Source organism: Rhamphochromis longiceps, linkage group LG12, assembly GCF_057381845.1.
Source record: "Rhamphochromis longiceps isolate RC_006_pf linkage group LG12, R_longiceps_female_GT1.1, whole genome shotgun sequence".
Lineage (NCBI taxonomy): Eukaryota > Metazoa > Chordata > Actinopteri > Cichliformes > Cichlidae > Rhamphochromis > Rhamphochromis longiceps.
The window spans coordinates 7714136-7741030 of NC_140568.1; the positions used below are offsets into that span (position 1 = coordinate 7714136).

Sequence of the window (26895 nt, forward strand, 5' to 3'; positions counted from 1 at the left end):
ATACATTAGGGTAGCGCTAGACCCAGTGAGAGTGTTAATGCCAGGTCTGAACCTATTCAAGTACCAGTCATCAGTCATTATTGGACATGTTTGAATTAATAGGGCAGGACTGAGTCATTCAAACATCTGCTGGGGATGCCACATTGAACAAGGTGACATTGTTCACATGTCTGTTCCAGCCTAACGACCCCGACAGTAATTCATAGAAAGACGTAGGGACAACATGGGCACCAATGTTGGTATATCCCCAGTTTTATGCATCCCAAATAGCCTAAAAGAAAATGAGTGAATTGGCAGGAGGAAGGCTCAGTGACACAGGACGCTCCCAGTAAAGCTAAGAAGACTATACTGAGGCTATTGACAGAGGGAGGAACATCTGTACCTACTCTAAACGGCTTACATCTCTAACAGAAGCTGTCTCTTATGCCTCTATAGCAAAAGTTCATAGTTTCCATTCTCTCAACTGGTTTGGAGTGTAAACACACTTTTCTTACATACCTGTCAATACCAGGGACTAAACAGAACTGTTTCTGTCAGACTTCAGCCTGACAGCTATAGTATGTTTTTTAAGACTAATGTCGATATTTGATGATTTAAAAATCCAATATATCGGCCGATATTTTTTTTCTTTCAGACACCTGAAACGCAAAAAAACTTCCATTTGTTATGTGTAGGTATTTAGTGATTCTGCCTGACTCTGTTTTGTTTGTAGTTCCAAACACTTGTTGGCAAAAGGGATGTTGCAGAGTGCCCCCTGGTGGGCAAACTATGCAACTTCCTGGCTGAAGGGTGTTTCTGTTGTCTCTTCTTTACTTGTTTCATTTTCTGTCATTTGCTGTTATAAATGGCAATATCAATAGATCAGAAAATATTTAATAGTGGCCTAAAATTTTGGCCCGTTGATAAATTGGTCCAGCTGTAGAGTTCGAAATTCCAGTTAGCTAACTGTTTATGTATGCGATTGGAATAACAAATCTGGCATTTTTGTTAACCCCCCCTCCAAAAAAACCCATCCAGGTTGTTATTCCAATAATAATGTAATTTGATCTGAAAAGTGTGGATGCCAACTGTTGCATAATGAGCCCATTAATCACAATGATTGATGGGCTCATTACTAACAAGTTATTATAATTTTAATGGAATATCCACATACGCATAATTTCATCAACCCCTGTGTCCCAAAGCCAAATGTTGTTTATTATGTTGAAAGTTTAGCTCTGCTGACTAAAGAAGCTGTAATCTTTCGGTATCGGCTATTTCAGTGTTTTCAGCATCTTCAGACTTTCTTCGTAAACTGATCACAGAATTCTTGTTGTATGAAGTGAAGGCTGTTTCAGAAGATTTCATACTGTAGGTTCTACTACTGCATTAGGGAACAGGACAAAAATGGCTTTAATAATAATGAAAATGTGGGAGGCTGTGAAGCACAACTTAGCAGAAGGAAGAGTTCATTCAATCTTTCATCTGAAAAAGGATGTTTCACAGACAACCAGCTGGCAGACATATGCAAATATGCCAGTTTGGGGTATCTGTGTTGAAGCAAGCAATATATATGTATCATTAGCTAACTGGTATATGTATCCTACAGATTCATGCTATAGCCCTGAAACACCCAAAGAAAAATGAGTGCAGCGTGGGGGCAGCTGTCTTTGTTTTAGCGTTTTAATGAATAACAGACAAATGAAGAGAACGTACAGTGGCAGCTCATGTGCAAATGTGCTGGTGCTTCATAACTTGTGGTTTGTACCCAAGTCAAAGCTGTGCTCCTCCTTTGGCGTATTTTCTTGTCATCATTGTCAGTGACTGATGGCTGTGGCTCAGTGGATGCCAGCCTGAGCGAGTGGGCTCAGATACTCAGAGTGAGGGTCAGCAGCATGCCCATCCTTGGCGTGATCGTCCCCCCTCCCTCCCCATCCAAGACAGCTGCAGTTGCTCTCTCTGCGTGCTTGAACTTGAGCCCAGTATGTCAGTGTGGCTAAATGGCAGTCAAGGGTTTCAGATGAAAGTATTTCAGCCACGGCAACAATATTTTTTATCAGTGAGGATCATGGAAGTGAATGTCTGCCCATTTACTTCCTTCAGACAGTATGTTTTTGCATGATTTTTGCATTAAAACCAGCATCACTTGAGATGCAAACTTTATGTTCACATATACAGAGATAAACTAGTTTTTGCTCTTTAGTGTCACATTTTTTTTGTGTGACCTAGGTCACTTTGACATTATTTTTGTCCAGTGTCCTGCACAAACTTACGTTAGGTCATTCTTGCACAGCTAACAGACAACACATCAGCATAAAACAGTTGGCTCTCCCTTCCAACTTTTACCAGTTCAACTCTTAGCAAGAAAGCAGATAAAAGCTTGATTTTTGAGCTACTCCTACAACCACATTTTGTCTTCATCTCATGTAGATGGTGTGCTTGAGTGGCACTGCCAGCAAACACACCATCGACATGACCAACTCAGCTTATTCATTTGTTTTTTAAATTATTCATGAGAAAAAAAGAGAAAATGTCTAAAAGGTAGCTATTTGATGCTGATCATGACTCTGTCATGTTGAGAAACACAGTACCCGATTACAGCTTTCTAAAGCTTAATGACTCAAAGAGATTATTAATTCAATTTATTCAGATTTACAGTTTGAATACTGAATTGGCTCCAAGTGTGTGCTGATTATTATTATTAAAAAAACATCCACTTGTAGTACAAAACACTGCTGTCTGTGTGTTCTTTTCACCATGTTTGTTTAACTAACTTACGTATAGTTTCTCTATCAAATGTCCTCATGAGCAGTCTCTTAGTTTGTTCACAGCTGCTAGCAAAATGTACGGCACACGCCCTGTTACACTGTTGTGGTTGCTCCTTCTCCATTTGAACCAGCATAATTATTAGAATTTTACAGGATTTATATATTAAAATTCTTTCTATAATATTACTAGTGTTAGCAGTGGCTGAACTAATCCTGCATAATCTACACCTACAAGAATATGCTACACCAGCATCTAAGCAGTCTGCCTCTAAAAAGGAGTGATGGAGAAGCCTTTTTGTTAACCCCACATTCATCTGGTTTGAGTCTTTTCATTTTTGGCTCTGTTTATCTGCCCATCATGAAGCCCGATATCATTTGCTACATCTGCTACGCCCTCTGAGTGTCTATTTTTTCAAAGCCAGCTCACCTCAGTAGTATAATTGGCTGCCTACAGTATTAATCTGTGTGCCTTTAATCGCTGTGCTATCTTCTGAGTCACATCATCAGCCTCTCACTTGTGGCAAATGGGAGGCTGGATACCCAAGGGCCAGCAGATGTGTCGGTGGTTTATGATTGCTCTGTGAGTCAGTGTTTGTCAGATAGGAGCGTGACTACGAGACATCCCGAATGACATCTTATCATCAGGGAAAGTTCACGGAGAGAGAGAGAGAGAGGGAAAGAGAGAGCGTGCTGGCTGGGCATTCCTGAAGAGTTTATTTATGTGGGGAAAGGTGTTGAGACGAGGGGGAGCAGACTCCCCTCCACACATGTTAGGTGTGGCCGTGGTCAGCAATAAATCAAAAAAGCAAACAACGGCCTGACACTGGATACTCCGAGTTTTCTACTGCAGCTGCAGCACCTGCCAGTGCCACACAAGCCTTGTATTTTATTAAGTCCTTGCAGTTCAAGGTAACATAAGCAGAGAGGGAGTCTTCGCCGTCATACTGTGTGTACTGCAGCTGCCCGCCCGTTTGCTTGATGAATGTGCATTTCACTTATCACCTTGTTGTGTTTGTTGATTAAATGGCCCCGGTGTTCCAAAACTTGGCAAAAACAGCGGTGTGTTGTCATAGTAATCTCATACCCCCAAGTGGCTTTTTGTTATTTTAGTTTTTCCTTTCTCGCTGCTCTCTTCTTATCTTACTCCAAAAATGCCTGACTTTGGCTTTTCTTTGCCAGCGCTAACTTCCCGCTCCCTGTGTCTGACCACAGCGGCCCCCAAAGTTCCTGCTCCGGGTCGACAACACATGGGACGGAGATAATGGGTGTCTGTAGTGGGAATGCCTGTGGCTTGCGTGAGTGTATGTGTGTGTGTGCATGCATGTGTGTGTCTTTGAACTAATCTATGGCAATGCAGTGCAATCATCTTCTGAATTTCATATACTTTTATATTACTTAGAGTATACTAAGTAACTGTATCCATCAGTATGAATAATGTGCTTACACTTTCAGTTTTAGAGGGTGGGTTGACCAGGACAATTATACAGCAACTACAGAAAGTATCGAATGTGCAAGAACAGTAACGTGTCGAGCAAAGAGGCTGAACTTAGTGCTTCATGGCTTTGGACATGGCTAGTGCCATTTTATCACCAATCTGGATTTAAGCACAACAATTAAGAGCTAAAAGTCTGCATTAGTCTGTGTACTAACACTAAATGAACATATGGCAGAATTTAAAGTCAAGGAAAGCTTTTGGGTTTCCTTTTGTCAGTCATGTCAGTGTGCTTGAATGGAAACACATGCAGATAGGTTGCTCCTCTGAAAATGTTTTTAAATGCCACATTGTCACAAACAAATAAGCAGTTCAATCAGCAGCTTATCCACCGCTCTCTTACTGTGAATGAACTGCATATGGTAATCCTTCCTCTGGATAATTGTAGGGGTCTTTTATAAGCGCCTGTTGTTGTGATTTGGTGCCATATAAATACAATGAAATTGAATTAAACTGAATTTCAAAGTTCATCAGGTTGGAGGCTCTCATTAGCTTGCAGAAGCTCTCCATAGCAGAGTAAAGACTGCTGTCGACAGATGTTGGAGTTCACCAGACTGTATGATGATAGATGACAGATTGTAAATTTATAAATTACATGGCAAGTATAGGTGTAAACCTTTGCCAATCTGTCCTAGAGTGATTGCAGTCGATCTGAGTTGTATGGCAATTGTTGGGAGACAGCTTGCCTTCCACTGGGCGACCTGTGCAATCGCCATGTGGTAGAAGTGGATCACCCAGAAGTTGAGGGTGTTGCACGCACAAACTATGATTACCGATACAACCAGAGCTTATATTGTTCACTTGCACTCCCCTATCAGCAGCACAGGGATGGAAAACAAATAAATTGCTTTATATGTGGAAGGGGCTTTAGATGGAAAGATAAATACTGCAAGTAGTGGGAAATAACAACCCCAGCTTTGTCCCCGAGGTAACGTCATGTGACCACATTTTTTTTTCCTAAGAAACAAATTGTTAAATAAAAAAGAGATACTGATAGTGTGTTTTTGTATCTTTATCAACGGTACTCATGTATATAAAACCAACCAGCAGCTCATCTTCATCGTTACTCAAAACCATTGTATTATTGAGTAAGCTGTTACACGGAGCCACAACAAACTAAACATCTGTTGCTTGGATTGTTTTATCCTTTACACTGTCTATGAATACGATCTGGTTTAGAGCTACATTTAAAGTGACTGAACAAGTTGTGACATAAAGCAATAACCCTTGATTAAAATCTTCTTGATGGCTTAACCGCTGTTTAAAGATACAGTATGAATGTGTGTTCCTTCGGAAAGAATGGTGGTCTACCAGTTTTTATTACAGATGCCTTTTGATTATTTAATACACTGTGGTATCCTCTGGTGTTGAAACGTTGGTAAATCTGAATTGAGCCCTGACTGTCATTCGAGAAAGCATTACTGCTGCACAGAAATGAAAAAAGAAAAACAACCTTCTCACAGATTCCTCTAAAGGCACTCAGTATCTGGGGCAAAAAGATTTTAGCCAAGCCTTTGTAAACGCGGCCTGATTTCCCAGCAGTCTTTGCTGGGAATCAGAAAACAGAGGCTGGTTATGAAACAGAACAATGAGACAATGTTAACAGGCATACACCACATTCCACTCACTGTCTCAAATGGCTAAATTCACTAAATTGCCTCATTAAAAGTGTAAAAACACTTTAGACAGTGATTAAACTGACTATTGTGTTCCTGCACTCCAGCCATAAACTTTCCAGTTTGGTTTGTCTTGACGTGTCTTTGACTATAAATATTGCACTAATTTATTGCAGCCTCACAGTAAGGCGGTTTTATTTTAGCTTGTGTTCCCTGATTGTTAATATTTGTGGCAGCTACTTGTTTATGTCTTTGGAGTTCACTGGTTTCTCAGCTTTAATAAATTGTATATTGAAGCGCTTTTGGTAGACAGTTCCTGATAGCAGAACTCGATGAATTGTCTAATAAGACCAACTTGAAGTGGAGACCTTCCTCTCCAAATCGTGTATTGTGTGTGTGTGTGTGTGTGTGTGTGTGTGTGTGTGTGTGTGTGTGTGTGTGTGTGTGTGTGTGTGTGTGTGTGTGTCAGCCTGTGCGCACACATATGGGAAGGGCGTGCATGGCCACATCTCTCAAAATAGGCTCCAGTCCTCCCCTCTCTAATTAGAGACATTTAAAAAACCCAGATTTTAATTTTAGACTAGTAGTTTTTGGACCACTTATGCGCGCGCACACACACACATACCCATCGAGTTAAACATACACACTTTCCATATAAATAAATCTTATAGGTCACACACTAGTACATATAAATCTGTGCGCACGCACACAGACACACACACACACACACACACACACACACACACACACACACACACACACACACACACACACACACACACACACACACACACCACAAACCACAAAGCCTAACTGCTTGGCCCTGCATGTTAACCCAAGCACAATGCAGTACACTCTATAATAAGCGGTTCAGCATATCAGATGCAGGAGCACACTCCCCACGCTAGGCCTTGAGGGACATAAATATGATAACAAAACTGAGTAATGCAAGAAAATTATTGGCATAAATCATTAAATTCATCTATTTTGTCATATACACGAATGACAGGAATCTGTACCACTCCTTCATGTGGCTGCTCTCACCCTCTTCTCCCTGTTTGATGACTAAATTACTCAATGTGGGTCTGCAAAATGATTTCATAAAAAATATTTTTCATGCAATTACATGCAAGTGCCTTTCCATGACAGGCGGTAAATGGGGCTTGTAGCTTGGCAGCGTTCCCTGGTGGCTGCTGCGAGCCCACTGGTGGGTCAGGCACAATGGGCACATTCACATCTTGACATGCATTTGCTGTTTAAGTGCCTGTTGGGCTCAGGGGCATTTAGTCTTTCTGTTATATCTGGTGCCGCGACTTGCCTAGGACAGGCTCAGGGTGCAAGGGGCTCCCAGGACTGCTGGCTTAGGTGACTCTCTGTCTGAAAGGGTTAAGCTATTAGGAATAACCCATGTGCTGAATAGTCGGTGCGATCTGGAAGCCTCTTTTAAAGCACTTATTGTAACAAGGATGACACAACTGGCCTCCCACTCTGAGAGATCTCTCTGCTCTTATTCCTCCTCCCTCCACTTTCCTCCTCTGCTTTCTACAAAATGTGTCTGTTAGTAAGGAAGAGACTTAGAGGAGAGAGCTGGACTGCAATGGATTGCTGTAAAAAAAAAATACACAATTTTAGAGTAAGCAGGCTGTATTTCAAAAATACAGTAAAAAAAAATGTAAAAAGAATTACAGTATGGTCACTTTAAATTTTACAATAAAGTGCTGCCAACCCTGCTGCCAGTATTTTACTGTAAAATTTACAGGATTTTTCTTAAAGTTAGAGTTCTGATGCAGGCTGTGAACCATAACCACACATACTGTCAGCAGTCCTACAAATGAAAATGTGAATATTTTCACAGCATAGAATAAATAATTCCCTCAGAAAAAAATAATGCAGTTCACACATACTGATGCATTTCAATATCCCCTGAATTAACATTTACATCTCCTTAAACTGACACTAAACAAATAATCTACATTTACTTTAATACTTAATACTTATATAATTCCTCGCTGTTAACACACCTCATGAAATGTCATTACCCACAATTCTCAGCTGCTAATGAATGTCTTCACAGCTTATGTGTATATGTACAGGTGTATAAATGCTTATTATTGTCTGTCACTGCAGGTTTATTTTTTTTAAAAATCAATTCAAATAATTAATAATGACTGCTGTTTTTAATTGTATTGCCTACATTGTGTTCCACTTAAACAAACATCAGCAGTACTTCATGGCAATTCATTCATTTAGCAAATAGCTTTTTTATAGACGCACTCTTGCATTCTGCATGCAAGACTGGAAGATTAATTGCTGCTGTTAGTAAAAGTTTTCCAGATTGGCTTTCTCACATATCACAGCGCTGAATGTATAAATGGCAGCCCGCTTTAATTACGGCTCTAAGTTTGTCCAGACAGGAATCTCAGCTTAGCAAGTTGTGTATGTTTTTCTGTGGGTGTAAAAGTATCACAGTCATCACAGTCTGTCACTGAAACATTTTCTAAAAGTTTACAGCTCATCTCTTATGACACATCCGATGATGTTATCCTTTCTCGCTGGCGTGCCCGCAGCTGAAGGGTTCATTTTGATTCTCCTGGTTTGGGAGCTTAAATTGCAGTGTAATCCACTGCATGCTTCCATCATTTTTTTAAACCACTTATTTGGTTCAGGGTTGTGAGGGTGCTGGAGCATATCCCAGCTGACAGCGGGCGAGAGGTGGGGTACAACTTCCACAAGTTGCCAGCCCGTCATAGTAGCAGTGTAATGTAGATGGGTAATGGCGTCTGATTCATTAGAGCCCGTGTTTGGATGGAGTAAGTGGGATTGGGAAGCTAAATTAGGTAATGCACTTTCTAATCCATCTTTTGGTGTAACCGCAGTATTTTGTTGATCCACCCCGTCTGTCTGCATTACTCTGAGGGATATGTGTGTGATGTATATATGAAGAGAAGTGCTGCCATGTCCACTTAGTTCTCCTCTGTGAATGGCACATATTCTTGAAATGCACCTTTGGCTAGAAAAAGCTGCTCAAATGGAAAGCTAAAGGGGAAAATGCAGTAAAATAAATCAGCACTGGTTTTGCAGCTCAGCTATAAGACACAAATGAAAGAGCTCACACAAAGCTGGCCTCTTGTAATCTAAAAGTGGGTAATTGCACCACTTTCAGCAGAGTTCAGCTCCCTCACGGTTAAATTCTTATTAAATTTTATTTATGTGAAACAGACCAGCATGTGCATTATCAAATCGGCTAATTAAACCAGACTTAATTCAGTAACGATGCTCTGAGACTCTCATTTACAGTTAGTCTCATTATCTGGCTCCCATTGGTCTCTGAATTACGACCGGAGTTTTGCCATGTTACCAATCTCTTTCAAGGGTTCTTGTCTCTCACCCCGCGTGTGGTCCTCGAGCGTAAGAGACCAATCCAAAGTTAATTGATGTTTACACAGTGGTGCTTTGGGTTGTTTTTACTCTTTATTACGCTGAACCTGAGCACCTCCGTCTCTTTTGGCCTCGGAGTGCTAGATCGATCGCATCTTTCAAGCGCTCCCGTTGTTTCATCATTGGTGAGACTGCTGCAGCTTCAGGTGTTGTAAAGACTGGATCTGCTGAAGAAGAATGAATCTGTAGTCAGTATGAAAGAAAACCATACTATTATTCACAGAACGTGAAGTGTACTACATACATAATGAGCTCTAGGAGCTTAGCCTGGAGATGAATTCTTATTAAATATAAATCCTTGCTTAAGACTCTTTTTCTGCTTGTGGTTTGCTGTAGAAGCCTGCAGCTACACAGAGCTCACTGTCTGAGTCCAGCATGCCTAAATATTTAGGAGCCAATTGAAATCGGGGCTTTTTACTTAAGTACTGCTCATTTATGTTCGGGACTACATGCCAAACCAGGCTAGAGCATTTCCTGTGTATCCTTCCCCACCCAAAAAAATAAAGAAAAAGTTTAAAGTGCATTTGGCAAAGAAGCAGGATGAGAGGATGAAGGTGGGATGATACTGACACCAAAAAGCAAACAGGACATCCTGTTGTGTTTGAGTTTACAGCATTCTTGCTGTGGTTAGGACAGATAATAGAGGGATGTATCTTTTTTTTATCGCCTGTGTTCAACCAAACGACGGCCCAAAATCAGCTTTAGAAAGTATACAGAATACAGAAGACAAAGGTGCGTAAGCACCCGCACAGATCAGGCCTTATCCTCCAGGCTCAGGGCAGCGTGTTACCAATGAGACAGCTATGTAGTTAAGAGTTGGGGGGTGGGGAGTGGAAGTAAATCAAATACGATTTGTGACGTGCTGTCATTGCTTCCGTGTGGCCCTCAAAGGCTTTGTGGGTTTAGTAAGCAAATTGAGCAAACCAACAAAGTGAGTGGCATGATGCAGGGAGGAGCTGCTGTGGTCTGCTAGACAAGATGCTTTGTATAGTTCTACTTTTTTTACACACCATCATGCAGCATAAGAAGCCTGATCTAACACGGAGCTGTGGCAATGGAAGCTAAAAAGTCAAGTGTGATTCGATGCGTAAATTTACACATTTTTTGCCACTGAACTTCTGGAGAGAAGGTTTTTGCAGGTAGGGGATTTTTTGTTTTTGCATGATGTCAAAGATTTAAATAATACATAATTTGGCATTTTTAAAGATGTAATGTTTACAGAAATTTACTTGAGAATCGAGCTCACTTATTAAAAGGTTTTTTTTCTTAAGAATATTAGTTTACTTGATCTCTTTGGGGATAAGTTTGTGAAAAACCAAGAATACATCCATATGTGTTTTTATGTTTTATATTAAAGAAAACCGTGACGTCAAGTTGTTGCTATACATGTGGTGTTTAACCCTTCTGCTGAGTGAGAACTGCTAGAAGAGAAGCTGGTAACTCGGTTTGACCTGGTGCTTTTCATATGACCTCTTTCTTTTTGATCCTAATGTAAATGAATTATGCGAAATGGTTAAACAAGATCCCTGGGGCCTGACATGTGGCCCTGCTTTCCCTCTCTTTCTCTTTTTCCTTTGGTTGCATGAATTAGATGGATTCAATTAGCCCATCTAATTTAGGCCTCTGTGCTCTGAAAGGGTTAAGTGAATGAAAGATACCATACCGTAGTCTGGACTGAGTTAGCGCACTGACGTGCCATGCGAATAGGTCTTGAAAACAGAAGAAGATTAAATCAATCTGCCATCTGATCTGTCACTTACAGACAGATCTGGCAGAAATGTGCAGTTAAGCCTCAGTAGCAATACTGTGTACTGAGCAGACATTAGGCCTCCTAGTAGAAGCTGCTTATCTTCTTTGTTTGTAAAGCTCTGTTAACCTACAGTGATGAAGCGATGGACCCTCGTTTGCCTCAGCTGTCACCTGTGTCCGGACCCTGCTCCATCTGTCTGATGACTTTCCAGGAAGTGCTCTCTCTGCAACCCCTGACCTCTCAAACCGGGTTCTGAATAAACAGCTAATTGGCTGGGTTTCCTGTTTAGCCTGATGGGAGCGCTGACTATTTCTGTCTGTTTACAGAGTTCTGCTTCTCTCTCTTTCTCAGAGTTGTACTCTTTGTATTGTTTATAAAAGAACAATGCCCTCCACTACAACTGTGCTCCAAACATCAGGCTTTAGGGATTATACAGCAGTGTCTAGGCCACACAACTCCCCTGCGTTCCTGGAAATCTGCGCCTTTTGTTGCTTATGGGAGGAATTCGGTTAGCTCATTTTGTGTGCGCTGTTTATTTGCGAAAGTCAGCTTTCAAGTTTTAGCGAGATAATTGAAATACCGTGTGTGGAATGTGTGCTGGGTTTAGACCTGAATGCAACACACAAATAAATAAATCTGTGCAGGTTTGGAGAATGCATATTAACTCAGTGTGTGATTATATGAAAGGAGGTGTTTTGTTCCTGTAGGCTTGCAGCGATGTGCACATGTGGGCCTTCGGAGCACACCAGAAACAAATGTGCATTATTCCCTGACTAATAGTTTTCTGCTTAATAAGCAAAGTCCAAAAGGAACTATCTGTATCTCAGCTGTCTGTGTTGAATTAAATGGCTTGTTTCTTTGCCAGATGTGACTTTCTCCTCTCCTATCTGCACTGAATTATTCAGGCAGTTCCGGATCTTCTGTAACTTTCATCCTGGGCCTGCATCCATTTATAGGAGAGATTTTGTGCCCAAAAGTCGAGCAAGAGACCTCAAGGCCCAGGAGTCACGGGTTCAAATCCAGGCTACACCACAAGAGGATTGCTCTCGTCTAACATCCTCTCTCTGCCTTAATAATAATGATTTATTTTGAGGAGTTCAGTGGGAATTTGTGAACATGACATGTTTGTATTTTTTCCAAATCTTGGAAAGGGTTGGGGGGGGGGAGCTCAGATTTGGGATGACGTCAAAAATGGTGGGAGAGGCTTTACTTTCAGTATTCCAGTCGTTATCATTTTTAGTGTCTTGATTGCAGCACAGCTTGAAAATGTGTTTTCTTTGCTTTTGAAATTTTGCTGATAATTGTCGCAAGATATTGGCTGAAGAGTCCACGATGTAGCTGTAGCAAAAGATGATTTACTCCCTACGTTTCCATTTTGCAATGCTGGCTTTCGACACTTTTAACTGTTACAGGAGGGAAGAAGTGAGTCGGGCCAGCTCATGCTTGTATACTGAGATTGGACGATTAAATCCGGTCATTAAGCGGGCTGGAAGGCGCGGAGCTGAAGGCAGTGTTTTTATTGATGTGGCAGGAAACGGGGGGCTGTGCACTGCTGCTGTAAATCTAACGGACGCTTCACAGTGAGCTCCCTCTCTTAAAGCCGCACACACACAACTTCACTCTCTCAATTAAGAACACACTTAATGTCACAAACAGCCCATTAAAAGCTGTGTGGCAGGGGCAATAATGACGTGAGACTAAAGGGTGTGTTAATGATGGCAGCCTGTCTCCAGGGCAGGGTCCTGGCTGTACCCTGAGCCCACGCTGAGAAGGATATAGACAGGTGTCTGAATCCGAGTGATTATGGTTGTGTATTTTCTTGTTTAAGTTTAGTTTCTATTGTTTGAAAGTGTTATGATTTCATTAGTTTCAGTGTTTATTGTCGTCTTTTTAATTATAGTTGTTATACGGAGGGCATATATCAGAGGCAGTATTCAGGAAAATCAGTACAGGTAGTCCTCATTAGCTGTAATACATTTTTTACTAACAGATACTTAAACAAACAATATGTTCTCTAGATTTCTCTAATTTTAGTTAGTCTTAATTTTATTTTCAAAATTCTACTTTTTAGTTAATTTTTAGTTAACTATAACAACCTTGGTTAGCCGGGATAGGACCCCCCCCCCCCCCGGCGATCCTGATAAGGATAAGCAGAAGAGGATAGATGGATAGATGGATGGTGTAGCTCCATCATAATTGTGATTATGGTGACAGTAATGTGCTGCGTATGGAGAATAAAGTGCTATCAGTCTTGACCACTGGTGTTTTTGTGCACCAGTTCTCCACCCAGACCTCCTCTTGAACTTTTTGTGCACTATAAAAATGTCATTCTTCCTGAATTGGAAAAAATGGCGCTGTGACTGTAATTCAATACAGTAGCAGATTTGTTTCAACCCTTATCTGCTACAAAACTTTCATGGTGTTTTAAGTTAATAAATTCTCATGATGCGTTTCTCTTCCTTTCTCTGGCTAACACTCATTTATACAGGTTAGCTTTTCCTTAATTGCCTCTTTATTAATTGTCCTCTTTATTTTTGGACATAGTTTGCAACTATTTGCATGTATGTGTGTGATGAATGATCGTATGGTTGATTATGTGTCTGTATCTTCAGACATTATCTTTAATGTGTGGCTTTTATTCAAACTGTGAAGGACTCTGTGTTTTGACAAATGTCATACAAATAAAGTTGTTTTTATTAAAAAGTAACTATTTTGTTGTAGCTTTTTTTTCTCTATAAAGAAGACAATTAACTTGCTGCACTTTCCATGATCCATGCCTCAGACTAGAAATTTTCCCTATCATGCTTCTACTGTTGTGAATAAGCTAAGCCAACAGGCTTCTGCATGTAGTGTCCTATTTACTTAACTCTCACAAGTATATTGTCACTGAAACTAGGGGCAGAGTATAAGTCTATGCAACTTCTAAAGCAGCCTTGGCCTATTGCCTTATATTTTTGCATTTCCCTGTCAAACCGAGAGATCTCAGCCTCACTTCCACTCTGCCCTCTAGCATTTTGCTCTGTGCACTGATAAGAACTCCAAAGGCCAAGTGATTTGCCAGCGGGGAAAGAGCTAATTACCGTGGCATGTGCCGCCATTTGTTTGATATGGAAAGACATCCCTTTGATCTTAAAAAACAATAACTTATAAATGATTATCAAGATTGCAACCTCTGTCTTGATGCCCTTCTGTCTTATCATTTATTTGAAACATCTTTAGGTAATGCTAATGCTAATCTCTCATGTGACTGCAGCACTGAATGGACATTTTCTTTGGCTTTTTTCCTCCTCCTAATTTATGTTTCTATTCTATTTCTATTCCTCATGTTTTTTTTTCAACCTATTTTTAACAACCGTGTGATTTGTTTCCATTTTTTTTATTTACAGGATACTGAGCCACAACAAAATCCGAGTTCTGCGAAACGGATCCTTCCTTGGACTTTATGCCTTGGATAAATTGTGAGTATCCTTTTCTCATCGTCCTTTATTAAATACTGTGCTTCTGCGGGTGCTCTAATGTCATGTGTATTGTTTCCACTGGATTTATGTGTGAGCTGATTTCTGGCTTGTCTCTGGCCTGGGCCTTGTGGAGACATACAGACAAGGTATCAGAGAGATCTGAGCAGATCTGAGCAGCTATGGCCCATCTATCCGATCACGGGCTTCATTCCAGAAGGGAGGATGATACACTCAGACTGGCTATCACAGACTTATGTTGAAAACTTCACATAATTACACTTCACTCCTCCATTATCAGTAAAGCCCCACTCCACATGACAAGATAAGGGAGATCTCTGGCAGGAGCTGCATGTTGGCAGCTTTGCCTGTGGCTTGCAGACAGTCTGGCCCTCCTTAGCGGCATCGTAATCTCTCTATGAATGGGGTGTGAGACAAGTGAGAGATGAAATATTTTCTTACGAATTTGAGGCGATGCACAGCGCCACTGGTGACAAACGGGAAAGGAACTATAGTTGGAACTGCCAGTGGTGACACATGGCTATAATTGCACGGCCTGTAAGACGATCCACCACCTTGGTCCAGACCACGATATTACGAAAACAAATACAACCCTGTTTTCAAAAGAGCTGGGTTGCTTTGTGTATTGTAAATAAAAACAGACTGTAATCATTTCAAATAATTGAAATGACATATTCAATTGATAAAAGTACAAAGGCCAAACATATAATGTGTTTTTTGCTTTTTGGAAAAAATGTATATATTCATTTCAAACTTGTTGCCAGTAACATATTTGGAAAAACAAAAAGAAAGAAAAAGTTTGGCCATCGGTATGTTTACAGCTGTGCTGGCTTGAATCTTCTTTTAATCGTGTTTTATAAGCGTTTAGGAAACTGAGGAGGCCAACTGTTGTACATTAAGAAGCTAAATGTTTTCCCATACTTGCTTGACATGCAGGGCCTCCTTAGCTGTATGTTTCATTTCACAGTGTACCAAATGTTTCCAGAGGTTGACGGGCCTGGACTGCAGGCGGGCCAGTTAAAGCCCTGAGACTTGTCCTACACAGCCATGTTGTTGTAACACTCTCTGTCATATTTAGGTGGGAATATAAATTGATCAAAACCTGCATGCATCATTCAGAGCAAGTTATCCAGGCTGTGCACACTAATGCACAACAGCCATGCTTTCACACATGCTGGCTTTCCTTCTTCAAATTTCCAAATTTTGACTTTTCATACCACAGGGCAGAGTTTGAATGAGCTTGGGTCTACAGACGTTGACAGTGTTTCTGGTTCTTATACAAAAAATAAATCTTATAAATCATGTTGCCCAATGAATGAAATTAATTAGCACCTACACTCTACTATGCCAATCTCCCTGAATACTCTGATATTCTCACACTGTCCTTGAATCTAGTGTACGTTTCACAACAGATTCATTTTGGGTTTTTTTTTTACAGTGTGCTGTTTCACAGGGCATCCCAGTAAAGCTTTATGGCAACAACACATATGTTGCAGCTTCACTTCGCAAACTTGGATGCTGTAGTCTGGCAGACAGGCTTATATTGTTGGCGAGGGGGCTGGTGGGTATGTTGCAGAGATATTAGTTCCACATGGCACTTCGAGCTGCCACCCATGAAGCTAACGAGTTTCTCAAAAATGTTGAAAGAAAGAAAAATATGGTAATTTGTTGCAGTTGTTAGCTTGTTAGTACCTACCACTGAAGTTCAGAGCAGATGTGCCAGTCGAGAACAAAAGCTATATTTGCTCAAATTTATGTTTTTTTTTCTAAAGTCTGACACGAGAACACCATTGGTGAATAGTTTCAAGGCCAAGTTGTCAGTTCTCACCTCAGCAGTCTTGCACCGAGGACGCTGATAAAGCTGTTGACAGGAAGATCCTGAGGCTAATGCTACTTGGGCAGTAATGTATAGTAAATTAAAGCCTGATCTGTGGCTCAGAATGAGCTGATGTTGCATATTTTTGTTAGTGTGGAAAAGCCTTCCTGTAGCGCCATAGGGTCGGTGGGTCGGGTAATCTGAGCTCTCCCATGTACCTGGAGCAGTGATAAAAAACTAGCAGGAGGCAGCAGAGTGGAGGTTTAACTAAAAGAGGTTGGGAGAAAGACAAAAAACAGGCAGATAAACCCCTGGCTGTGCTCCACAGTGGGAGATGCAGGCGTCTGGCTGAGCACGAAATGTAAATCACACAGGCCTCATTTCACTCCTCCGCCTCCACCTCTGCTGGCTTGCTGACACACAGTGGTGGAGGTCCACTCACTCACTCTGACATCTTCAACCTTTAATTGAGCCTCGGGCAGCTTATAATCACATCTGAGCTCATGGGAAATTTGCTGTCTGTTGTGAAAAATGCCACACTGATGGAAGGGTTTGCAGGGATGAATTCAGATATGAGCTTAGAGTGTGAGTTTTGTCTGCGCTTGTGAGATTTTGGTTTTGTTTTGTCTCCTCGGTCCACCACGGCTCTTCGAGTCTTCTCATTGTTTCCAGTATGGCGTCAACATGTGCTTGTCATTTGGAGCAGTAGTGAGCAGTTACTCATATTATGTGACCAGCGGTGTAATCAAAGGCCAGCCCACTGGGGCTGAGTAAACACACATCAGGGAATTACACTGCATCTCTTCCCCTACGTGACAAGGATAAACACAGTCTGCGCCCCCTAACTGCACGCACACACACACACACACACACACACATTGGGACACATGTTGTTGTGAAACATACACACAGGGACACACACACACACACATTCTCGTTTTGATATCTTAGTGAGGACATCAAATTGATAGTGCTTTCACTAGCCCAGAGGTTTTAGATATCACCCTGGATCAACACAGCTGAATCAAATAATTAGTTCATTACCAAGCTTGAGAACTGTTGAGGAGGACATGTTGAGGAGGTACTTTAGACATTTAAATCGGCTGTGTTGGATCAAGGACACATCTAAAACTTGCAGGACACCGGCCCTTAAGGCCCAGAGTTGGAAACCTCTGCCCTAGCCGCTTACCCTAACCCTAACTAATCAAAATGAATACCTAACCCTAAGCCATAGCCTAAACCTAACCATAATCTAATTGTAACCCTGACACTAAATCCACATTTTAAGTCTCAAAAAGTCTTCAGTCTCGCAAGGACAGCCGCTTTTGTCCTCATAAGTGACTGTTGGTCCCCACAAGTATAGTAACATTCCAATTTTTGGTCCCCACAAAGATGTCTAAACAGGTACACACACACTCGCGCACACACTCTCACTCTTGGCTCATCGCTGCTGTGACTTCAGTGTATACAGTAACCCTTGAGTGTGCTTCCTAGTATGGGCACCCTCTCTTCTGGCCCAGTCTAACAGGTCTCAGCAGACACACACTCACTTCCACACGCTCACAGCATACTTCTATTCAGAGCTGAATGCAGTCTGATCTGCTGTTATTAAACGGAGAATTCAGCTCCAGAGTAGAACACCCTCCTCCAGGCCTGGACAAGGCCGTGCAGCAATCTACACAGTTAGCCCTTTCATTGGGACAAACCTCCTCAAAGCCACTATTGCCTTCATAACCTGCCAAGCCACCCAAGTGCAGAGGAGCAATTTAGGATTGTTTGTTTTTTGCCCTCTTACTAGACTACTGTGTTTTTGTAGGTCTTTTAAACAGGCTTGCCATCCAATGGCTACATTTGGATCTTGGAATACTTCATTTCTTTCCAGCTCTTTGGATGAACACACTGGTTAAATCATGCCTCGCCTCTGTGGCGGTGGTTGCTATGCGCAAAATAAGTCACTTTCATACACACCGTCAGACCTCTGCTCGTGTACTTGCGCACCTTTTGAGTACCTCTACCGCTATGCACACCCTTTCTGATGGAAGTTTTCACTGGCAACCCCACTAATGAGCCGGGACCTTTATGAGTTGTGGACAGATCCCAGCAGCCTGTCCTGCACTGATTTGAGGCAATGTAATGAGAATAATGAGCAACGAGGGCCGAGGCAGTCTGGCTCCTTTCCAAATGGGCCCCACTGCACCATGGGACACAGGACAGGCAGGCAGGGCACAAGGGGCCCTCATTACTAAGGCTTGTTACCCTACAGCGAGAGAGGGAGCAGGGAGGGAGAGCAGAGGGCAACGATGATGATGGATGAGGGAGCAGCAGGGTGTTTGTAGTGGACAGGTCTGAAAGGCAGGAGTGAGGCTTGTGGTTAGGAGGCTCTAGGTGTTGGCAGCGTGACCGTTTTTGTCAACAAGAGAGGCTGAGATGATCTCTACAGTGGGAATCTTTTAAACACTGCGCTTCTTTGGACTCATTGGAGTAAGCACATAAAACATCACATAAGACAACCAAACACTTCTTGTAGACTCAACTTAGTTTAAGTGTAGAAAATAAGGAGGTGCTTGAGATTTATGCTGATAATGCAACAAAATTAAGGGAAGCCTGAAATTAAACCTTGGGCTGGAACACTGTTTCTTAAAAATGTCTGCATGAGAAAACATGCACAGTTATAGTGTTATGATTATGTGCAGGCCTAGGCCAATTCATATATGTTTGGCTTGATAGTATCTGTTCCGCAAAAGCAGAGGCAGACCATTCATTCACTCTTTGCCTGAAATCTCTCTGAAACCAACCTTGAAATCGCCTCTGCCATTCTGAGCGGTAGGGGTTAGGACGGAGTCCAACTTAAACAACTTTACCATCTGACATGAGGGACGCGGAGCCAAGATGGCTAAAGATGGTATGGTGGTGAGAGAGAGGGAAAGGGTAGATGAAGAAGGGAGAGGGAGGGAGCGAGGGTGAGAAAGAAAGCACACTCCTGCAGTTTGTCTTGTATAAATCTGAGGCCGTTTTCCTTAGCAGGAGATTTCCACACAAGCTGAGCAAATTACCTTGATGAGTGGGAACAAAGAAGAGGTGTGCCACACTGTAACACTTAAAAACAGTGGCCAACGTGTAGGCATGGCGAAATGCCAAGGAGCCCCTCTGTCTAGACTGGCCTGACTAAAAGAAAGGCTCAGATTGTACCAGCCCACTCTGGAGAGCGCTAAGGACAGCTGCTGTGATTGCACAGGGGAGTCTTGTTTCCCCCTTCACGGAAAAATGAACATTTGTTTTGGTGCATTTTTCCCGCACATGCCACCGGGTGGCTCCCGGTTAGGCAACAGTCACCTAATGAGAGTGCATGACCCATTAAGGGGTGGAGTGGGTGAGGAAGGGGTTAAGCGTGGTGGAGAGTGGAAACACAAAGGGGGTGCTGCAGGAGTTGATAGACTCCAGATGTGTCTTTCAGATAAACTGGAGGAACGGGTGTGTTTGTATTGCAAGCTTAGCCCAGTCATGGCTCTGGGAGTTTATTGAAACAGCGAGTAAACCCCCTCATAAGCCCATTACCAAATCATATGCTTTATATGCCAGTAACTCACTCTCACACACTCTTTCGGCAAACTCGATATGGTTTCAAGGGCATTTTCCTCAGGAGGAACTTGAGCTTTCTCTAGACCTTCTTCCCCCCCCCCCCAGCTTCCTTTTCTGCTTTATTTTTGCATCTCCCTTCTCCGAGCCCACTCGGGCTCTTGCTGTTCCTCACCTTTTACACTCTCTGCATGCTGCAGTCCACCTACTGGCTGAAAATTCACTCGCGGACACGAGCCACTCTTTTCATTGACAACCTGAACAAAAGGCACTTGTCCCTGCTGATTTCTCAGCTGCAAATTGTTACAACTATATTTTTACTTAACTTTCTAATAAAGACTGAATGACCCAGATGAAATGAAAATAAAATGTTCTTAGCATTTTTTTCACTGTATGTTCAAATCTATCTGATCTGATCTGACTTTTATTGTTTTTGATTATTTGCATTCTGGTAGGTCTCGTGAAAATCTGCCAAAAATGGGCATGCCGCTCCTAAAGCCAGACCTGGAGTCAATCACGATCCGTGGTTTCAGAGTTTTCCTTGGCAGAATAATCTTCATCTCTTCTTGCTGCAGATTATAGGAACATATAACCAAGCTAGGAAATTTTACACTTCAAATAAAAGTGTGTTGCTATTTCTGCACATCCCACTAACAACAGTGCAGTTGGACCCACGGTTTATGTTATGGTCAGTCATGGGCAGAGCTGCGGGCCTCGTGTTTTTGAACCATAGTACGGTCCTGATGCTTGTTGTCCGAAATTGCAAGGAAATATTTTAAACATGTGTCCTGCAGCAGCGCTACTGACAGAAAATCATAGAAAATGTGTATTATGTGTGTAAAGTTTCTTGGCTGTGCTAGAATAAATGCTTTCCAGATGGCAAATAGCTGATCAGGTATATCCAATCTGAGAGGAACCAGAAAAAAATTAAATAAATAATCTAGGGACGGGGCAGCAAAGCAGGAAATTAGTAGAAAAACAAGAGCTCAGCAGATCCTGGTTTCCTGTTTTAGGGGGAAAGCAAGAGCACGTTGGGGTCGGTAGTTACAGAGCCCCATTGTGAGCAAGTGTGTTGTGGAGTAGGGGGGTGGGGTGTACAGGGACCATACGCAGGGCCGTATTTTTCTTCTTATTACTGAATCCTTTAACCCACCTGCCCCTCCCGACAAAGGAAAACTACCTAGTTAAAAAAAAAGAGAGGGAGAGAGAAAGGAAACTGTAAAAATAAACGAGCAAAGGCCTCTGCTAGACCCGCCAACCAGACAGGAAATGACACGCGGCACAAAAATGGTCTCCGCTGACCTCTTTCAGGAACCAAGGTGGCAGTTAACACCCCCTCGCTTTTTTTCCATCATACCTTCAGACATGTTTGTTTCTGTCTTTTTTCCTTTATTGAGTCGTATACAGAGAAAACTGCAATTAAAGTATAGAAATCACGCCGCAACCCACTGACTTTCCATTAAAAAAAAACTTTTAAAAAAAACTCCAGCAACAGGAAATTCTTAATTCCAGTCTGGTGATAATGAGTGGCCATTCCCCCGGCTTCCGTCATTTTCCCAGCTCCCTCCAGGGCTGGAGCCTAAACAATGTCAGCACTCCAGTTGCTGCTGCTGTGCTCCTGATAATGGAGCACTCCATGTCTGGAGCGCTTTACAGACCATGTCTTCATTATTACCCTCTCGCTGCCCTACAAGCACGTCGCTCCTCTCCAGTCTGCATGGGGCCCAGGCGCTCATCCCCTGTATCCAACAGAGCAATGACTCTTCAGAATGGCAGAGGACCAGTCCCATTGATCAGGAGGAGTTTTGGGGGGGGGGGGCATTCTTAATGGCTGCCTCTGGTGTTAGGCCCAGCGGCGGCAGACAATGGCCCCTTTTGGATTTGGGAGCGAGCTTGAGTTTGTCACCGTCTAATCATACGCGCCACATGTAGCGTAGGGGATGAAGCACTGCACTCAGAAGGTTACAAAGCATAACTCAAAAAGAAAGGTCGTAGTGACTGTAACAATGTGTCGCCATCAATCAGCTCATCGAGCTTTTGGAAGAAATAGATGCTGCTCCTGAGGAGGATGTTGAAAAACTAAAATAATAGCTACAATTTAAACTTTAGACGTTAAAATTGTTGATATTTTCATGGTCTGCAAGCATGAGGCTTTGAAGCATTCATTGTCTCTGCTGTTATCCTCTTCCTTGGTGACAGCTGTTTTCATCAGTGTCGAGGTCACTGAGCTGTGAAGCTGCTGTAAGATGGGGCGCTGGCTACTCCAGAGGGCACGCACACAAGTCATCGCCTGAGTGTGAAGCCTGCTACTCTATTTTCAATCTACTGTACTGAAGGTTTTAAATAGCGCTGGAAACAAATCGGACACTGTGAGCCAGTGGTAAGAGGCGGCTCCAGACATTCAGCTGGGATTGTGCCGGCGAAGTGCTTGGACAGTGCTTCAGTTCCTGTTTTCCTTCACGTTTACCAGCCTGGTGATAAGAGAAGGGATCAGAGGCAGCGGTGTGTTAATAATCAGGTCAGAGCCTTGAGCCAGACAGGAAATGCACATTGGCTTGATGCAGTTGGGATAAGATTCCTCTTGAGAAACATGAAATCCACATTGGCACAGTCACTATATAGTTCTGGCTTCATTCATTCGCTTGAATGATACATTTTGCTCCTGTGTTTAAGATTTAAGACTTCCAAACCAGCAAATCAGAGAAAATAAAAGTACTGACTTGATAAAGGAGAACTAAATTATTTTCACAAGGGTCAATTTCATAACTTTCCCACATATAGCATCTGTGTTTGAATCGAAATTTAACTACCTATCAAAAACAGCACCCAAATATTTACATATCAGTGCACTGCAGCGACCGGCTCACCTTTAATAGCACATGTTGCAGGGACAGAAGGAAGTGGCCTCCTCCAAAAATCAACAAACGCTTCTTTGGTTTGGTTTGGTATCCAGGCACAAATTTGAACTCAGTCTAATGTCCTGTGAGAACAGCACGGCTAACATGTTTGTGTACTTGTGTAAGTCTATTTGGATTTATGTCATGTTTGTGTCATTCTAGTATCATCTGTTGATTTTTGATTTTTTTTTAGGTGTTTTTTTCCACCAGACAATATAACAGAAGATAACACACCAGAAGAAATGAGTTAATTTAGTTGTTCTGTGCAGTACATTACATTTATTAAGAAGCTAATTAAAATTAGCCATTATATTTTTCTCGAGATCTTTAGTTTGCTGATCTGAGGAGATTTAAGCAGGAGATTTTTACAATATAAAGGAAAAGAAATAATGCACTGTCTTAATAATAAATGTGTTGTGTAGATCATATGAGCAGTGTTATAGTAAACATTACCTCCATCTGCAAGAAGGAGGTGACAAAAACAAGCATTTAAAGACAAGCCTTGAAACTGACACTTCTATCTAGCAACTGAATCCCAGCTTACAGCGACTCTGTGGCACTTTTGTGTTAGCATTTTAATCCAGCTGTAAGAGCACGTTTGGTAACACAGCAAAGTGTGTGGCTGTGCGCACGTGGAGCATGTGTGTGTCAAAGGGACAGACAGGGAGGGAGCGAGACAGATCTCAGGGAGAGGAAGTAGTGGGCAGTGCCGCGTCTTTCATCGCTGCACTAATGAGCCCCGTGACACACAGACTGGAAACAGCAGTATTGTTCTTCCCCTGCCTGGGTCAACAAATTCTATAAAGCTAATGTCCCCCAGAAACACATGTATATTCAGAGTGAGACGCAGTACCACAAAGATTGCTATTTTATATTGTGACAGACTCACAATATAGTCCGGAGACACACACAAACACACACACAGATACTGAAAAGTGTAGCTGTTCTCTGTCAAACACCCAGATTGCTCTTTGATTTGATTGGTGATATGCTTTTTTTTACTGCTTATTTAGAATCACAGAGGTGGAAATATCTCCGATTTTTAAAAAGCTGTGAAATTGTTGCAAATGTTCTGACTGACAAGCTGGCACAAACTCAAAGATCTGAACCGAGCAAACTTTAGCCTGTTGGTCTGGGGCCAGTTTTTTTTTTTTTTTTGCTCCATCGTTTCAACCAGTCTCCTGTTTCGAATCTAAATATGAGTGATGGCTTAGAAGGACCAATAGCAAAACCCCCTGATCTTTTTGAGCATGTCTCAGCCACACCGCAGTGTAATTTCTTTGCTCGAAGCATTTTCTACAACAATTTTCCCGCCGTAGCTTACCCAGAAAAGTTCATCTCTTGGAAAGCAGACAAAACAGTGGTTAAGAGACGCCTGAGGTGATGTGAAGCAGCGTGGTTGACAACCGCCGTGGAAGATAATGTTTTGTGGAAAACAAAAAGGACCAAAAGGTCCTCTGAGGTCTAACATAACATCGAAGTCTTTGTTAAAAAGAGAAATCGAGAAAAACGCAGCTGCTGCACTGATGCTCCTGTAAGGAAATCTGACTCTGCGACTGCTCTGATGAGAGCAGAACTATTTCATGCTATAGGAACGTGGATAACATGTGCTGTTCATAACCATCCGTCTCCCGACCTCATTTAGCCTTGCTATTCTCACCTGGCCAAAAAAAAGGTTCAAAATCTAATCTACAGCAGCTGATGTAGATGGGAGTATCTAGCTAAAGTCTTTAAGACTGGAGTGTGGGTGTAGAAGTGGAACAGGGTGGAGAAGTGCAGCGGATAGTATGAAATTAAATCTTCAAAGAAAATTATTATTTATGGTTTGAATTGGGTAAAGCTTATTGCGGGAAGGACAGTTTTGGAAAAAAAAGAATAAATAAATAAATAAATAACAGAACTTAGTGTTAATAGTTTCAGATTCCACAAGTGTTTTATGTGGTTGAATATCTCGCTAGTCTCAAGCCCAGGAGGCAGTTCGGATAATATTTCCTATTTGTTTGCACAAATATCCTGCTGTGGCTCGCTGGACGAGCCAGGTTTAGGATGTGTGTCCCTGCTCCCATTCATTTAAACCTAACAGCGTCTTCTTTCAATGGTAAATGGTGATACCATGCTTGTGACTATTACTACACAAAATCCCTTAAAATGCTGCTGTTATTTTTAAACTTTCTTCTCTGAAAGGGTTAATTAATCAAGCTAGAGCCTTACAACTTTGTGCCCCTTGAGGACTCATTTTATTACAATGACATACCGGGTTAGCTGCTTCCCTTGATCCAAGTTTATGCTAAGCTCAGTGAATTAGCTCCAGCTACATATTGATTACAAATATATGATTGCAGTACCAATCTAAACATTGCAACTCTCAGTGAGAATACAAAAATGAAAGTTTGCAGTCCTCTTGTTAATGTGTCAGTATAGTCCTTGCGTGCACCTAACATTTTCTCTTTCCCCCAGGGACCTCAAGCACAACTTAATCAGCACCATCATGCCTGGAGCCTTCCAAAGCCTCTCTGAGCTTCGGAAACTGTAAGTAGATATTAAGATGACCCACATTTCACTCGGGTTCACAACTCAATAAACACAGAGAGTTTAATCCTAAGGTTTAGCATAAGATGGACGGAGGTTAGTTTGTTGCCCAGATTGGCAGTAGTCAGGAGAAAACCCACATATATATTTTTTTGGAAGCTCACAGATGTCATATGTCATATCAGGTTCATGGTGTTATTGTCACCATAAAAGCTTCCTTTCCTAAATGTTTCTGCAGAGGGGACACTGGGATGTCATCTGTGAGCCCCGCTTCAAACCTCAGGGCTCCTCACACGCAATTGAATGTGACAAGGCGGCTGTTTGAGGCCGCTTGCTGCTCACTCATTGTGTTTTTGGACACCGAGGTCTGGTTGCAGCGTGGGTCCAAAGAGGCTCCTCGGCGCAGCGCCGCATGACTCCCTTTCCCTCCTCCCCCTTCTTGTGTTTTCCCTGCAAGGTCTGGGGCTTCTCAAAACAAACAGATAGAGATAAACACATGCTCTGGACAGCTCTCTGCTGGGTAGTGTCAGAGGTACAACAGAGCAGATCCCTCTCTGACTGCAGATATACATCACACTCAGAGGTGGACAGCAGAACTGGGGCCCTGCTTTTACCCCAATGATGATAAACTCGTACTTGGGTCCCTTTGTGTCCTGATAAGGAGAAGTAGCCAGAACAGTTGGAACCCTTCTTTAACTTCCCAAATATTAAAATATATAATGTTCTGACTACAGTTGAATACAGCTACTTAATTTTTAAAGACATGAAAGGAGATCCTATACAAGTTATTGCATATGTTTCTTAGACAAATGACATTTCACATCAGTAAAGCAATGCGGCCACTGAAAGAGTCAAGACACCACAATCTGGTGCTGAGTGATTGAGAAAAGGCCTCTTAATTTGAAAATAACTGACCACATTCTTTTGTCTTTTACACTTTTAGTGACCTTTCCAACAACCGCATTGGCTGCCTGACTGCAGACATGTTCCAGGGGCTGACCAATCTTACTAAACTGTAAGAGGCAGATGAATTGATTTGATTAAAAAAAGTCCTCTATGAGTTACAGCAAAGCTATGAAGTTACACTGTTCATATCTAATTTGTGTTCTGTTAGGAACCTCTCTGGCAACATCATATCAACCATGAATCCAGGGGTGTTTGAAGAGTTGCCGTCCCTCAAGCTAGTGTGAGTATTAAACTCTGTCGGCCTTTCGTTCCCCCGAGGTTACCCTCACGGCATACCAGTCCATAGTTTAACAAAATATTTTTGGACATCCTAGACAAAGATAACATTTATTTTCAATTAATATTTATTTTCCCGTGTGTATGCCAACCGTGTTTCACAGTGAAGCCTGTGTCAAAGCTCAAATAATCAAAGAGGATTTATTTGACATGTATTTATTTTAATTTGGATATTTTTGTCTATACTGTGCATGCTTTTTTTTAAAAAAAACTGAAAGCATATCATTTATGCTACCGTAAAGAAACATTGAAGTTTATCTACAAACATTTCAAAACTGAACCACAGACTGTATATAAAAGATGGACATGGGCATGA

General features: G+C 42.0%; 1 protein-coding gene across 1 annotated transcript in view; it reads left to right on the top strand.

Moving 5' to 3' along the window:
- Positions 1–26895, top strand: part of LOC146656777 (adhesion G protein-coupled receptor A2-like) — a 39760-nt gene that overhangs the window by 4603 nt on the left and 8262 nt on the right. Inside the window, exons 2-5 of the mRNA XM_085424553.1 lie at positions 14430–14501; positions 25266–25337; positions 26281–26352; positions 26452–26523. Of these exons, the coding sequence (XP_085280679.1) occupies positions 14430–14501; positions 25266–25337; positions 26281–26352; positions 26452–26523 (288 nt within the window). The remainder of the gene's footprint in view (positions 1–14429; positions 14502–25265; positions 25338–26280; positions 26353–26451; positions 26524–26895) is intronic.